The sequence below is a fragment of the Ciona intestinalis genome, chromosome 8 (assembly GCF_000224145.3).
Source record: "Ciona intestinalis chromosome 8, KH, whole genome shotgun sequence".
Taxonomy (NCBI): Eukaryota; Metazoa; Chordata; class Ascidiacea; order Phlebobranchia; family Cionidae; genus Ciona; species Ciona intestinalis.
In genome coordinates, this window is record NC_020173.2 from 5,886,963 (window position 1) to 5,904,105 (window position 17,143).

Sequence of the window (17,143 nt, forward strand, 5' to 3'; positions counted from 1 at the left end):
CTAAAGAACTGAACAGCTCAGTAGTTTAACCTTTTTAACCGCTTATTCCAGTTCAAACCTATATATGAAGTTACTTACTTTTTTCAAACACACAAAATTCTTCAGTGATTAGTGAAATAGTTGTAATAGGTTGGGGTAAGATGGTTCGTGTTTTTCATTCTATTTTATCGTCTCATTTGGTAACAAACAACGAACATTTACAGAAAATATGACCGCATCATTCTCACAGATCTAAAAGGGCATTATAAGTTGTTAAAAAATCGTTTAGAAAATATGGGATATTATGTGCTAACTGCATCCCATCTTACCCCACAGTTCTTATAGCCTTTATTTTGCACTTGCTGCTTAACCTATGACAATTTGCATGGGAAATACAAATCTATGGAAAATCGGATTTGTGTAATTTGAATAGGTTTCAAGGCAGACTAATTGGGTTTGTAGGCCAACCCTGGCACAAATAACAGGTCCTAAATGCTGTAGGTCGTATGGCCTCACCCACGTAGAATAGCAAGGCAGAAGTCGAGTACAAGAGGATAATACAGCTCATAAAACACAAAAAATACAAACACATTCAACTCCACAGCGGAAAAATAAATTCTGTAACAATAAAAACATACAGTAGGGTGGAGCAAGATGGTACAGCTTTATATTCTATTTTCTCGTCCCATTCAGTAGTAAACAAACAACATTTAAATAGTTATAAAACCGTAGCCTCACGTCTCCCATGGACCGTTGTTAATTCATTGAAACACGATCAGGATATTATGTGCTAAAGGTGTCCCATCTTCCCCCACCCTACAATATAGTAGGTTAGGACAAGATGGATACCGTTACACAATTCTGTAAATAATGTTTTCTAATACCAACTGGTAAGGGGGAACATGGGAAGATACAAGAGAACAAAACTTCAACCATCTTGCCCCAAGTTACTAAACTCTAAAATTGCTCTTCTGGTGATAAAAGTTTTTGGTAAAATAGTAAACCAACTTAGAGTGAGATGGGCACCTTTAAGACATAATATCTAAATATCCTGATCATGTTTTAAACAATTAACAACGGTCTATGGAAGTCGTGAAGATATGATTTTATAATTCTTTGAATGTTCCTTGTTTACAACCAAATGGGGGGGGGGAATAGAACAAAAAAGTGTCCCATCTTCCCCACCCTACTATAGGTCTACCATTTTTATCAGCAGAGCAAATACAAGAATTATAACATGCATGGTAACAACACTTAAAAAAACAGTGCATATAAAACACAAGTATCACCAATTACAATTAAGTACCAAGACTGTATACAAACTATAGAATACTTTCTGCATATAAATAAAACTAGTTTGGTATTAATTATAAAAGTGCTGTAGTTATAACACGGGTGTTTTGTTTCATACACCTCGTGCCTGCTTAAAAGTTACCACGTATGTAACTTTGTGGGTGATTGGTTTTCTGTATATGGCTGATAATATGGGAAACTTATTAGTGACCACCATTCCATTAAAAAAGGTTAAAATACGACAAAATGTTGTGGTAACTTACTGCGTGAAGAATAAAACTGCAAAGGTTTGAAGAAATGGAAACCATGAAGTGTATTGGGGTATGGGTTATGTTTTCCCTTTTATCGTCCCATTTGGTAGTTTTTTTACAGAGTTATATCCTTATGCTGACAACACTAAAAGAGAGTTGTTAATTATTGAGACTGGATTTAGTGAACATGGGATATTATGTGCCAACATGAACCATCTTACCCCACAGTACTATTTAACCCTAGAGTTAAAATGTTACAGATTCCGAGGTTATTGCATATAAAAGTAAATAAAGACGCTTCGGGAACAACAAAGAATATAAAGGCGTGATTAACTCGGGAAAATCGAAGTGCAACGTCATTAAATGACGTATGTTAGTACGAGCTTAAAAAATACGATGCAAAGTCATAGAAACCCAGGAGAACAACCCATATTTACGAAAAGGTAAATCGAACGGCAAACTGTGCCTAAATAATGCAGGAAAAATGCATGTATTTCGGTAAATTGGGGGTACTGTGATTCTATTACTCCGCAATGTTTTATTACGCATTATGACGCAACACATTAGTACGTGACGTAAATATTGCTGGTTGAATAAGTGTCATGTTCGGGTGAACAATAATTGGTTTCCGTTAATTGAACTGCGTCTTCACCACGCTTCCAAAATATAACACCTCTAAACGTGCGCTTGTACCTGTATATATGTATTAATATTAGGGATAAATAATAAATGAATGAATGTGTAGTTGTATGTATAATGTAAACATTAATTTTAAAATCAGAAAATGTTGAATAAATTAAACACAGATCTAGGTAATATTAATAAACACATAATAAATCCTTAATATACAAACCATGCCTAATTTGCCAATCACATCATATTAATATCTGATGTTACTTTCAGTTACTGCACCAAGCAAGTAAAAAAATACACTGTACTAACCGGTTTTACACTGTCTAACAGTATATACAATCTCCATTATCTCACATAACTTTTAATGGTGCCGGGTTCAAATCCCACCGCTGCTACTTCTTAACTTATCCAACTGATGCTCGTTGCCTTACTTTTATATATTTTAACGACTGTCGTTTTGCTGTTGATTCCTTCCTCTTTGTATAGTGTCAATAATTTGATCTTTGCCACCATATTCCAAAGTTAAATAAAAATTAAGGTATGCTGAATAACATTATCACGAAAGACATGCATTTCTGGATAGCGGATTAAAAATTTGATCTTTCAGTAAAAAATTATGTTAAATAATAAATAACATTACTATTTAAAACATACATTTCTGTAAACTATATACTACGTACACCTTATGTTTCATTCACCTGTAAGCCAAGAAAATACCAACGGCAGCCAGAGCCAGAATAACCATTATAACAATTAACGCGATAATTCCACCCGATGTTGATGAAGGTTTTCTTGACAAAGGAACTACTGTTGAATAAAAGGTATTGTTGCCAATTGTTTGCAGTTGAATGCTTGTAGCAATTGTATAACTTGAACTGATGGAAGCAGTTTTGGTAGTTTGTTCTACTGTTAGCCATGCAAGCAGGAAAATAATTATTACAACCAAATCAACATTTGTACCTACATTTCGTAATTGGTTCGGAAACAGTTACTTTTGTCACACCTAGAAAAAAGTAAGCACTAAAACAAGATAAGGATAGTAATAATATTTCAGTGTTTTCCAAGATTTTGTGGCAGCAACAGAAAAAAAAGTAATAAATGTAACTTATCTATCATCGCATGGCGGACAACGACAGTCGTTATGACACGGGTGTTCTGTTTCACACACCTCGTGCCCACTTACAATTTACCACATATGTAACTTATTTATCCTCAAATGGCGGGGCAACGAAAGTCGTTATAACACGGGTGTTCTGTTATATACACATCGTGTCAGCTTAAAAGTTACCATGTATGTAACTTAATTATCCTCACATAGCGGAGCAGCGACAGTTGTTATAACATAGGTGTTCTGTTTTATACACCTCGTGTCCCCTTACAAGTTACCATGTATGCAACTTATTTATCCTCAAATGGCGGGGCAACGAAAGTCGTTATAACACGGGTGTTCTGTTATATACACATCGTGTCAGCTTAAAAGTTACCATGTATGTAACTTAATTATCCTCAAATAGCGGAGCAGCGAAAGTCGTTATAACATGGGTGTTCTGTTATATACACCTCGTGTCCCCTTACAAGTTACCACGTATGCAACTTATTTATCCTCAAATGGCGGAGCAGCGAAAGTCGTTATAACATAGGTGTTCTGTTATATACACCTCGTGTCAGCTTACAAGTTACCACGTATGTAACTTAATTATCCTCAAATAGCGGAGCAGCGAAAGTCGTTATAACATGGGTGTTCTGTTATATACACCTCGTGTCAGCTTACAAGTTACCACGTATGTAACTTATTTATCCTCGCATGGCGGAGCAACGACAGTCGTTATAACACGGGTGTTCTGTTTTATACACATCGTGTCCACTTACAAGTTACCACGTATGTAACTTATTTATCCTCAAATGGCGGGCAACGAAAGTCGTTACAGCGCCGGTGTTTTGTTTCATACACCTGCTCGCCTTTAGTAAAACTGTTAAGTGTTGTAAGGACACATACAGCCACAGTGGTAACAACATTGAGCCTCAAACCATACGATTGGAGGCAGGCACTATGCTATAGCATTGGACAGTTATTTCAGACATGCTACACACATTCACGTAATACAAGTTGGAGAACACTGTTACATATAAAACACCTCATGCTTACATAACACCAACACTAAAAAACAGCCAAGAAAAAAACCACTTTAACTAAAACCATGCAGATAAGGACTAACTATTACAAATACAAACTCATGCAATGTAGGACAATGTGTATATGCATATATATATATATGTATGTATGATGTTGTCTTCCCAATAACCTTAACATCCAGGGTGCTACAACCAAAAAGTGACCACTGGGTTGTAGCAATGTTCGTTAAGTGTTTTACACATTCGCCGACAAAGCCACAATTGTAGCAGCGTCAAGCTTCGAACCTGGTAACCTTTGGTTGCGATGCAAGCGCCTAACCACTGAGCTACAGAACCAGACCAAAATATGGATTTAACTAAAGCCACATATTAATATATGGTAGGGTGGGGGAGATGGGACACCTTTAACACATAATATACAAATATCCTTATCGTGTTTTAAACAATTAACAACGGTCTATGGGAGTAGCGAGGATATAATTTATGATTCTTTGAATATTTTTTGTTTACTACTAAACGGAACGAGATAATGGAGCTAAAAGGTGTCCCATCTTCCCCCACCCTACTGTACAATAATATCTAATACCCCACTAACCTGATACAGTTGTAGTCGTACTTAGTAGTTTATCGCACGACACAATACCATTAGCTTCCCACATTCTACCACTTGTACACTCATACTGTGGGTAAAAGACATTCATTTATTCCAAAACAAAAGGTTTCTTATGTATGAAGGCCTTTCAGGGGATGAGTTTTGTATTTCTGCTTTATAACAACTGTTGTTTTTCGGTATTTCTATTTTGTACAGTCGTATAACACAGGTGTTTTGTAACTTTGTTTCATACACCTCGTGTTTCATACACCCCCCACCTGATATTTTCCGGAATAAATGACAATAAGTGTCCAAAGAGCTGGAGCAATTGCTATTAAGTGTCTAAGACACATATGGATACACCCGCAATGTTAACAGCATAGAATACCATTTAATTACAACCGAGCAACCACGGCGTCAAACCCACCTGGAACCTTGGGTTTGCTTCCCCAGCACAAGTTACATTGATGGTAGACCCATAGTTTAAACCACATGACGGCAAACTTTGTGTGGCTCCTTCTGGTATTATGTTGGATGCAGGACTGATGCAAGTGATGCCTGTGGTGGGACTTGGGTTAGATACTCAGTTTATTTTCTCAAATAAATATCATTATATTCTGTATAGTAGACCAGGGTCGGCTTATTACCCTAAAATTGTATATGAACATTTTATTCTGTATGGGTAAAGTCCTCCAGCGAGGCACCCTATGAAACCTGGGATTTAGACCAGAGTTGGCCCATTATCCCAACATTATATATGCACATTCTATTCTATATGGGTGAGGTCCTACAGTGAGGCATGCCATGGAACTCGGGGTTTAGACCAGAGTTGGCACATTACCCCAACATTGTAAATGCACGTTCTATTCTATATGGGTGAGGTCCTACAGTGAGGCATGCCATGAGACCTGGGATTTAGACCAGAGTTGGCCCATTACCCCAACATTGTAAATGCACGTTCTATTCTACTTGGGTGAGGTCCTACAGTGAGGTCACAGTTGGTTGATTAGTCATTACCATTCTAACAGTAATAAATATTAAATATATCTTTTTCTTAAATACACACTAGAATCAACTTACAGCGGTCACACTATGGAACCTTGGATTTGGGACCAAACTAAAATAAGAAAATACTTTTATATCCTTTCCTTTTAAACAAACTAGAATCCACTTACTGTTTATCCTGACAATAAACGAACAGATAGCAAGGTTTCCACTGAGATCTTGAGCTTTGTATTGAAAGAAATGAGTTCCTTCTGGTAGCAAGTAAGGGGGTGTACCTTTTACCTGGCAGGGGGGGGGAGTTACCATACTTATATTATGGTTTTATGTTTTGAATAACATTCAAAATACTACAAGCAACATAATCCCATAAACACACGGAGGAAAATGTTTTTAACTTATTGGTTGTAATTGTTAAGTACTGTATTGTTAACCTCTTTGCTGAAAATTCTGAGGTCGGCCTGCCCACCCTGCCACCCCAGGTTTGTCGCCTATATACATACAAGCCACTTACATTTGCCTTTATCACAACTGTTCCTGAGTTATCGGTAGCAGTAGGGACAGTGTAGTTTACAAAAGCTGTGGTGGAGCATTTGTCCAAGGAGTAAACTTGAAGTTCAGAAGGACAAGTTGAGCCGAATGTTGGGCGGATTTCATCTGAAAGTTTAATGTTTTAATATCTTTTTTTTTTTGTATATATATATTAATATATAGTAGGAAGGGGGGAAAGAGACACCTTTTCATTCCATTTTCTCATCTCATTTGGAAGTAAACAAAGAAAATTCAAAGAATTATAAAACTGTATCCTGATGAGTCCATAGATCGTTGTTAACTGTATAAAACACGATCAGGATATTTAGATGTTATTTGCAAAAGATGTCCCGTCTTCCCCTACCCTACTATGAATGACACTATCCATATAATATGATAGAATGATTGTAACTTGTTATCATCGCATGGCGGGCAGCGACAGCCTTTAACATTAGTGTTTTGTTTCATATCTCGTGCCCGGCTACAAGTTAGCATTGCAGTTAAATGTTCTGCCCAAAGACACTTATCTACACAATGGTAGCAGCGACGAGCTTAGAACCCATACATATACAATGTCATATATACTGTCCCTAAAATCTTATGAAGATTTCCAAAGCTAAAAAGGAACCACTAAACTAATGGGCCACCCCTAGAACCCAGGTCGTCTACAAAAACTTACACAGAACACAATGCACAGAAGTAATCAATTAACAGCCTACCTTTAGTATGGTGTGGCACACACGTATTGTTACCAGCTATATAAGTATGATGATCAGCGCATTCACACTGGTGGCCTGTTGGTGTTGGAAGACATATTTGTGGGCAACCTCCTCGGTTAGTGCTGCAAGGTGTAATACCTGGGAATGTAGGATATTAAATTAAAGTGAGGTGTATATGACTGGTTGGGTGATGGCCCAACTCTGGACTAAATCCTATGGCCACATTGCTGAAATGCAGTTCCACCTATAGTTGTCAAACATAGACATAGGGAACCTCATTGATTAATGTGGTGAATGCAATAGACTTTGCCTCAACTTGTTTGTATAGACATCTAACAGCAGGGTAAAATCTGTTGTTGGTGGGTGGGGTTAAAACTGGGGTTTTGGAGGTCACCCATAATGTTATGACCCCCAACACCCATGTAACCTTAGTAACCCCATTTGTTAATTGATAAAAACACCTATCTTACTCGTTGGAAGATCAGATTTAGAGAAGTATTTCACTGCCGACAAATCGAAGAATATCGCCGGACCATAAACACTCACGCTGGTAGAAGTTACATTCCCGGCAATAATATCAACCGTTGGTATTTTATGAAGCGAGTTTTGGTTGGTGTCGGTTACGTACACATAACCAGCATAATATTCAATACCAAGCATTAGATTCGGCTGTGGAAAGGAAAATGTTTATTTAGTCGTTGCTGTTTAACATGTAGAAACTTTTTATGCTTTTTAACCAAGCTATTTCACTTATTTTACACTTAACTTTTTATGGTATGTTATACTAATATACTTATACATGTATTTATAAATAATGTGTTTTCTTATAATTTATAATAAATTAGTTCTGGTTAGGTTATTACCTTTTTAAATCCAAGTGAAACTGAACCACTTTTCTTCGTTATTAGATTGTACCATCCAACTTTACCTGTACTTGCCTCGCTCCAATATAATACTTGACCTGGAATGGTAAACATAATTAAGAATACTGCGATTCAACTGTTCAGAAAGTACGAGATTATTAGTTCCCCATAACAAAGTCCTGTCATTTAGAGACACAGTGGTTGGAGTGCTCGCCTCTAGAATAGACGATACAGGTTCAAGGCTAAACGCTGCCACCATTTTGGGTGTATGTCGTATGTGTCTTTGGGTAAGACGCTAAAGGGCAATTGCTTTGAGTAGTTTTAGGCCAGAGCTGGCTCATTACCCCAAGCTATTTCTCTCTGTGGGCTGGGAAACCAACACCATACTGTTTTCAGGTAAAATTTCCAACGGGTAAAAAGTAATATAAAGACATTATAACAACCATCCACCTACCCTCTGTATCAGTAGTTAAACCATGGGGTTCAGTTGTTAGGTTAACTAACACACTTCTGCCTGAACCATCCAGGTTTACAGATTCAATTAACCCAAGGTAGTTGGTTGTTCCGGCTAATTGTTGACCCCAGTCAGACCAGAATATTTTGCTGTGGGTGAAGAAGCTTGTTTGGTATATGAGTACTTGTAATGTAATGTAGGTGAAAAGTGTTAGATGTGTAGTAGGGTATGTATACAATTAATCCACTTTTAAACTATATTCTCTTAAAATAGACAAGAACAGACTGTGACATGCTGCCACCATTGTGGGTGTATGTGTGCTTGAGCAAGATACTTAACGACAATTGCTCCAACCTAGTGATCACTAACCGGTTGTCAATCAAACAATCACCCACAAAGTTACATATGTGGTAAGCGGGCACAAGGTGTATAAAACAAAACAACCGTGTTATAACGACTGTCGTTGCCCCGCCATGCGAGAAAAAGTAAGTTACAGACGTGGTAACTTATAAATGGGCACAAGGCGTATAAAACAGAACACCTGTGTTATAACGACTGTTGTTGCTCCTCAACGCGAGAATAAATAGGTTACATACACGGTACCTCATTCATAAAAAGTTACACCCATCCACATTTAAAGTCGTTGCGCCGCCATGGGAAGATAAATAAGTTACACACATGATAACTCATCCACATAAGTTACAATCATCCACATTTAAACTCCATAATCACCCAAGTTTAGCATCAACGTGCAGCTCCCACACTCTGTTCATATCATGGACTTGCAACACCTTTGATACGTTCGCTATATCCAGTGACATGACTACTATTGAATCGGTTACTGCATCGGCAAAGTAAAGATTTCTTGATACTGGGTCGATGGCGATTGAATAAGCTGAAATGGATAAAAATGTAACATATTATTGCTGAGTTTTACAGTGTTTTTTTAATTGGATCACAATTTTGTCATATATATATAACCCTAACAATTAAAAGCAGTTTTAAAAGCTTAAATAAAACAAAATCCACAGTTTTCTACGAAGTAGTATTTATATCACTCCTATATAATTATGGAATTGAGATATTCGATTAAAATTAAAAAATTAAACACTAACCGTTAACATTATCCATAAAGATTTCCATATTATCTCCATTCAAGTCACTTCTTGATATTCGTTTGTTTTGTGAATCGGACCAATACAACTTCTCGGTGGCTTCATCATAATCCACCGAGTGGGGTTTCCCCACGTTTGAAAGTGGCAATGAGGCAAAAGTGGTTGGGACGTCAAACTGAACCTTTGAAATTAGATGTTATGTTTAGTCAGATTAAAAGTTATAATGATTTAATAAAGTTAAGACAGTCGTTATAACATGGGTGTTCTGTTTCATACTCCTCGTGCCAGCTTACAAGTCACCACGTATGTAACTAAATGAGTGATAATTTTTCTTAGTTATTATCCTTTTTGTTGTATGACTGACAATTTGAACAACCCACAATGAATCATTAGATTGTAGCAATTACCATAACCTCCCTAAAGAATACATGTGCCAACATCAAGTCTTGGACCCAGTACCTTTTGTTTACAGTGCAAGCGCCTAAGCACTGTGCTATGGCCCCAGTTATGTTATTAAATTGGGTAAGTGAAACACAATAAAACACCAAAGCTTTTAAGTAAAGTAAATGTAAACTTGTGGTAATGACTTACTTGATATATTTTTCCATGTGTTGAGTCTGACAGTAGAAAGAAGTTATCAGGTATTAATTCAACTGAACATGATTTCCCATCAGCCATCAATTGATAGCCGGTGGTACATACGCACTTAGCACTTGTGTTTGTTGGTGTGCAGAGATGGGAACATTGCATTGCAGAGCAAGGATCTGTGCAAAGATTTTAAAGTGAATGCATTTATTTTATTGTTATTGTCTACAATTTCAGAGTTACGCCATCAGCAAACCAGGTATAGGTATGTGCCTACACAAACAAGCAGAGCCACAGCTATTGCTTTAAATTATATATATACGGGTAAATCAACAGTTATTTAATACAGGATTTGCCCTATCTGTTTTAACTTAATGACAATTTGACTGGACAGTGGACAAGTGGAGATTACAGTAAAACTCTAAAATAACTTAAAATTGTATTCGGCAACAAATTCAGAAAAAATTAAATTTATTTAAAAACCTCTATTTAACCAGAATTTTAGTAGGACTCTAAATTCCCTTAAACCTTCCATTCAACCATTCTTACTTGTAGTTTGTGGTTGAACATCGGGTGAATAAACAACTACAGTCCTTGGAGTAACATTACGCTGATGAAGGTAATTTGTGTGGATTTGACCGCTTGTGCGATTCACTACGTTAATAGAAATTTGCTGGCTGTTCGCTACGTACAGAAAATCCTGCAAATAGTTTGGGTAAAAAATGCACCAAAGAATATATACACCATTGTGGGTGTATGTGTCCTTGGGCAAGACATTTGGGACAATTGCTACAACCCAGTGGTCACCAATGGGTTGGCTACATTGTCAGCCATATATAAAGAAAGGGAAAAATGCCACATAGCCCAAGGTCTTACCTTATAGACAGATACATTATACACACTTATGTGTATTACCTTGTACACAGACAATCCCATAAACCAGGAATTACTGCTTGTTAGTTCAACCCTTATATCACTAGTGTTGGTTGTAGACATGGAACGTACACGTGCAATGTATTGACCAGCAGTGGTGGTGGCTATGCGTTCACCCCAATATACTCTGTGGTAAATGCAGAAGAGATTTACTGATACTGAGTATAATATCTAATGTATATGCTGTTGCTGCCAGGTGTATTATAAGTCCTAAATACATCATCCTAAAGAAATTTTATGGCAATAGTTTGTTTTCAATTATAAGGGACCGGCGTGGCTCTGCTCTATGACGAGGAGACATCATCAAGGTTTACTGGTAGTGATAAATGTCAAGTTATGCCTTGCTGTATAGCCCTGATATTGCCTCACCATATGGCAGACAAAATATTGGTCCTTTAAGATCTTAGGATATCTTTCACACTTCTAATACATATACCTATCGCCAACCACATGAACTGTATTCTGTTTCAAACAATTGCACATTTTCCAAAAACCACATATGTGCTAAAAATACTTGCAGTATCGAGCCTTGAACCAATATCCAGTGAGCTACAGGCAGGCATGCTGTCCACTGTGCCACAATACAAGATTGTTTGTTTATACGAAAAAGTACTATTTATATTTTGATATCCAGCCGTATGGCTGCTGAAACGTTGTTACGGTTACAAAACCAACAATTGCCACAAATTCCCTGGTACAAAGTTACACAATGCAGCTAAATGGTGCTGTGGTGTGCCACACTGTAGGATCTCACCCACATAAAGTACAACAGAACAGAATACACACACACACATAGTGAAACCAGGAAGTTACAACATAAGTATTCAGTACTGTATAACACAGCAAACCACATCTTATGCCTTCCTACATATAACTTCTATCTAATTGCTTGTGAATCCTATATGAGAGAGAAAGTTAGCATAGTGGTAATAATTTGTGTTTTTCAAAATTAAAGGCTTTACCAATGATTTCTAAGGAATAGCGCCCTGGATGTTTTGGTAATGGGCCAACTCTGGCTTAAATCCCATCAGGCCTTCTGGCATATCTCTACATAGGATACATAGAATGGAATGCCAGATAATTTTATAAATCCTTAAACACGATGCAGAACAAACAGAATATTCACCTGTTTTCAATCACGTCAATAATAAGTGAATCAATTGAAACGATTGTGTAGAATGAATGAAGTTTAATTACGTTGTTTTCACCCATCCCTTTTTGAAGTAACCGAACTTCCTCCACAGTAACCTCGGACCAATAAATGGTTCTGTGTACAAGAAGTATATAGTAAAGTGGGGTAATACGAAACAATGGAGTACTTGGGGTAAGAAAGGACAATCCCCCTTAGCCTGCTAAAAGTATATATAAGAATAAAACATAAAATATAAGAAGTATTAATACAATTAAGTTTAAGTATGAATAGATGGAACAGCAAATATGTGCCAGACATTGGCGAAACATTAGAGGTTAATCTAATTTTAAAACCTGGATACAATATGTTTTAGAAGCCTAACCATTTTTAATATTTGCCTAACTGCCTACACAATAAAACATAGGTACATTTGGTTTGGTAAATGACAAATGTCAACCTGCAACCTGTAACCATTGTGTATATATATGATCAGTTATTCAAGCAGATGTCTTTAAATATGTTTAACATTCAATACAGGTACCACAATATTAGCATTGCATTGTATTGTTCAAATATGTTTAAAAGGAAAGGTCACATCTTACATTCTGTGTAAGCATATATATCTTTCTAATTCTAATGCTATAATATGGACAGCCTGTTGCCATTGCAACAAAAGTTATTAGGTAATGTTGCATTCGTAAAATAATTATTAATTAACATATGTAAATATAAACATAGGTTCCAAACACAAGGTAGGCGGGCCTTTCCAGGATTTTCCTGCACTATATTAATCAGTAATATTACAACCAATTTGTTTTATGAAAGTATGTGTTTCTATCTCTGTTTACTATCACGAAACCTTAACAAACATACTGTTCAGATAAATTCTGAAACAAAAACGAACCAAAAGGAAGTTAAAAATACATTAAATACCAACCTGGTCAGAGGATGTACGGCCACTATTGCTGGCACATTACTTGCAATTGCTACAACGTGTTTGATTTTAGACAAATCCTCGTTTCCCATCATTATCCATTTAGTATCAGTGTCTGTCCAATACACATTGTTTGTGACCCAATCCACAGATAAACTGTCGATACCATAAGCCAGCCCTTGGTACAGTTTTTTATGTGTTCGATCCTGGAAAAATTAAATATTAAGCATTACGTTGGCATATACACAAATCCCTATTATGTATGGCCTATCGGTGAAGTCCTCCAGTGAGGCATGCCGTTGGACCAGGGATTTAGACCAAGGTTGGCCCATTACCCCAACATTGTGTATGCACATTCTGTTCTATATCATGGGTGAGGCCCTACAGTGAGGCCCGCCATGCAACCTTTTTGTTTGAGATTTAGGCTTGAATTAAACTATTCAAGCTGCTACCATCGTGGGTGTATATGTCCTTAGGCAAACATGTATGCTTATTTATTTGTATTTTCACTTAAATTGTAGCTATTTAACTTTCTTGTTGCTTTTGGTTCCAAAAACTCGAGAAGTATTGAGCACAAGGCACACAGGAAAAATGCTTCCTAAACAAAAAGTAGTTATAGGCATATTATTATCAATAAAGAAATCTTACTCTTTTATTGTAAACTCCAATAAAGTTCCTGTAGTAGTCCGTATAGTAGATAAATTTACGATGGTAGTTTGCTGATAAACTCCAGAACTCAGAGTTTAATTGACCAACCAATAATTTTGAAATGGAAACGCTTTTGTCTGATGCAACGGCTTGCAATGCATCGGCGTGGGCGCTGTATATTTCGCATCTCCAAAACTAGGAACGTAAAATTTAGTTATCTCTGCGAATACGATAGCAAAGCTTAAATTGACACCTATAGAGTTACATACATGGTAACTTTTAAGCAGACACGAGGTGTATGAAAGCGAACACCCGGTTATAACGACTGTCATTGTCCCGCCATGTGAGGATAAATAGGTTACATTTATTTAATCAATTTTAAAACGAAGATAAGGAAATAAGAACACAAGTGGTAGCAAGAACACAAGTGGTAAATACACTCAGGTAAAATCTTGGCAATAAAGTGAATATTAGCGTAGCTGCTAAACCCATAAATCGTTATGTATTAGATACAGCTTATACCGTTGATTGACATAGATAAATTCCACAACCTAAAATTTAAGCTCACCGTTTTTCAAACGTGGGAAATTTAAATGCAACAAAAAACGCGGGAAACTTTACGCACAGTCAAAGTATTCGGAAAAATAGTGGACCGAGCATGGTCCCAGTATTTGATATTTTTATTCACATATGTATAAGCACCGATGAGAGAGGCACTCATAAAGTTTACGAGTGTCCTCTTTTATATGTGGTGTAGGTAAGGTTCTACTGCAAGACACGGGTCGTGTTAAGATTTAGGCACGAGTTGGTCCATTATACCCGATCATTGTATATGCACGTTCCATTCGATATGGACGACAAGGCACGCTATGAGACCTCAGATTTAGGTGAGGGTTTGTCCATTACTCTAGAACCTACTATACGGTACATCCCAGGTCTCGTGGCATGTCTCACTGTAGAACCTCATCCATATATAGAATAGAATGTGCATATACAATATTGGGGTAATGAGCCAAATCTGGTCTAAAAAATGTTAAAACGGGAGTGTATTTATAACAATTTTACCTGAGTTGAGAAGATGAAAGTGAAAGTGACTCTGGCGCTCCAAATTAATAAATGCTCGTCTGGCGTTGCGGTTGTAGTTGTTACTCCTGCTGCTGACGTAATTGCACCGCCAGTTGTTACACCAGTGGTTGATATTGCTGTAGTTGGGCCGGTTGTAGCTATTTCTGTTGTACTTCCATTATTTGTAGCATTTAACCCTTGCGTTGTAGGAGATTGCGTTGTTGGTGCTATTGTTCGTGGTGTTGTTATTTGTATAGCAACAACAGTCGGTGTGGTGACGTCATGAATTGTTGACGTAACAGCCTAAGAACAAAAGTTTGTTTATATTTGTTTATGTATATCCTATACAACAAGTCATACGCGAACCCTTTGTCTATACCTCAGTTGTTTCAGTGTAATTCGTACTCTGCTGTACAATGGTGGTTGATGTTACATTTTCAACGTCCACAATAGTGGCCGTAGTCGTTCCAGCTGTATTGGCTGCAATACGACGATATTTGGTCATTATTTACACGCACATTTTTCCACATTACAACATAGTAGGCTGGGGTAAGATGGCTCACGTGTTCTTTTTAAATGATCGTATTTAATAGTAAACAATAAATATTTACAGAAATGTATAACCGTATCCTCACAACTCTAAAAGAACGTTGTTAATTGTAAAAAAACATCAGGAAATACGGACTGTTGTGTGCTTATGGTATCCATCTTACCCCACACTTCTATACATATGTTTTAAATAAATATTTGCAAATTCAAACCGTGATAAAGTCTTGCCAAATAGCAGACAATACATTAGATTATGATAACAGGTTTATATTAGACGAGTCAAAAAAGAACATTTTACATTATTCCCGGTAGCAGAAGTAACAGAATATTAAAATATCTCAAGTTGGTGCGATGGAATCTTAAGATGATTACGTCACAATACGTCAAAAAACAACATAGTTTTGCTCCATTGGTTCAAACAGCGCTGTTTAAAGACAAACATAACGCTTCGTTTTGTGAACCATTGGTTAACCTATCGTTACAAAGACGCAGCTATTGTTCGCTTTCCACCAGTTGCCCGGAAAACGAAAAATTATATAGTAGGTTGGGGGGGAATTGGACATGTTTTTAAATACATTTTGGTATGGTAAACAAAGCATATTTGTAGAAATATAAAACCGTACCTCACAACTTTAAAATAGGGTTTGTAATTGTTAAAAAAAAACACGATCAGGAAATATGGGATTCGGATGCTAACAGTATTTATCTTATTTGTCCTTTAAAACGTATTATCTCATTTGTCCTTTGAAACGCAAAACGGTAAGCATACATTATTTATATCTCTCACATTGGCAATTCTAATTCGACAATCAAACACGTAAAGGCTACTGCTTAAATGATTCCACTTACCCATCGTGGTGTTACTACATTCTACAACAGTGGTTAACAGAATACTGCTAAAAACAAAGTACAAAACTAATCCTCGCATTTTTATATAAAAACCTGTAAAACATCCATATAATGTACTGCAGTTTAAAACCCCTTTGCAAGTTCTTACTTTTACAGTGTATAGGTACAGCTATAGCTCATATACGCTTTCCTGCAATTCTTAACAGTCTTAACCAAAGTAAGAACATCGTTATAACCAGTTTCGTTCAATCGTGTAACTCTATATGGAGCTTCTGTTTTCAATTCTGCTCAGTCTGAAGGCAATCGGAGTCTTGTTATACCTGTTTAAAACTACAAGTATAAATGGCTATGTATATTCATAAACGTATAGCCTACTACTGGTCGATTTGTAATCATAATAGGTTGGGGTAAGATGGTAAATGTTTAATTTTTAACATCCATGCAGCAGTAAACGGAAAATAGTTTTAGTATTATATAACCGTATTTCAACGACGAAAAGAACGTTGTTATTAATTGCTAAACACAATTATAAAATGTGAAATATTATTTGCTGACGGTATTCATCTTACCCTGCGCTACTGTATATTCGTATGTCTTAAAAACAGTCTTGGCGCAAATTCAATGCCATTTATCCATACGGTGGGCTTTAACATTAATATATTTGTTCAGCTTTCATCGAACGATATTAAACTAAACTCCAAGATATATGAGCCTGAACATAAAGCCCAGTTAACTACACACTAAGCAAGCTGTACCTAGCCTACATTGTGCTCACCAAATGACTCAGCTCTATTTGTACCGACAGCCACTGCAAAGCAACTGCTATAGTATACAGGTATGACGTTTTGTATTATTCTACCGTAATATAAGTCATATCCGGTAG

General features: G+C 36.7%; 1 protein-coding gene across 4 annotated transcripts; it reads right to left on the reverse strand.

Moving 5' to 3' along the window:
• Nucleotides 1–382: 382 nt before the first annotated feature.
• LOC100181004 (low-density lipoprotein receptor-related protein 6-like) lies at nucleotides 383–16,353 on the reverse strand. Of its 4 annotated transcripts, XM_018813031.2 has the most exons (22): nucleotides 16,261–16,353; nucleotides 15,242–15,342; nucleotides 14,863–15,165; nucleotides 13,798–13,992; nucleotides 13,153–13,355; nucleotides 12,210–12,350; nucleotides 11,066–11,210; nucleotides 10,700–10,850; nucleotides 10,157–10,329; nucleotides 9,566–9,746; nucleotides 9,183–9,345; nucleotides 8,451–8,599; nucleotides 7,997–8,094; nucleotides 7,604–7,802; nucleotides 7,134–7,271; nucleotides 6,398–6,540; nucleotides 6,057–6,168; nucleotides 5,309–5,439; nucleotides 4,885–4,969; nucleotides 3,121–3,159; nucleotides 2,855–2,963; nucleotides 383–2,216 (listed from the first exon to the last, which is right to left on the reverse strand). In XM_018813031.2, the coding sequence occupies exons 1-22, from the start codon at nucleotides 16,337–16,339 to the stop codon at nucleotides 2,087–2,089; spliced, it is 3,168 nt and encodes a 1,055-aa protein (XP_018668576.1). In that variant the 5' UTR covers nucleotides 16,340–16,353; the 3' UTR covers nucleotides 383–2,086. The 4 variants fall into 4 exon arrangements, with proteins under 4 accessions (XP_018668576.1, XP_026691268.1, XP_026691270.1 ...); XM_026835467.1 differs by lacking the exon at nucleotides 3,121–3,159; XM_026835469.1 differs by lacking the exons at nucleotides 14,863–15,165; nucleotides 15,242–15,342; nucleotides 16,261–16,353 and adding an exon at nucleotides 14,366–14,449.
• Between the last annotated feature and the right edge of the window lie 790 nt (nucleotides 16,354–17,143).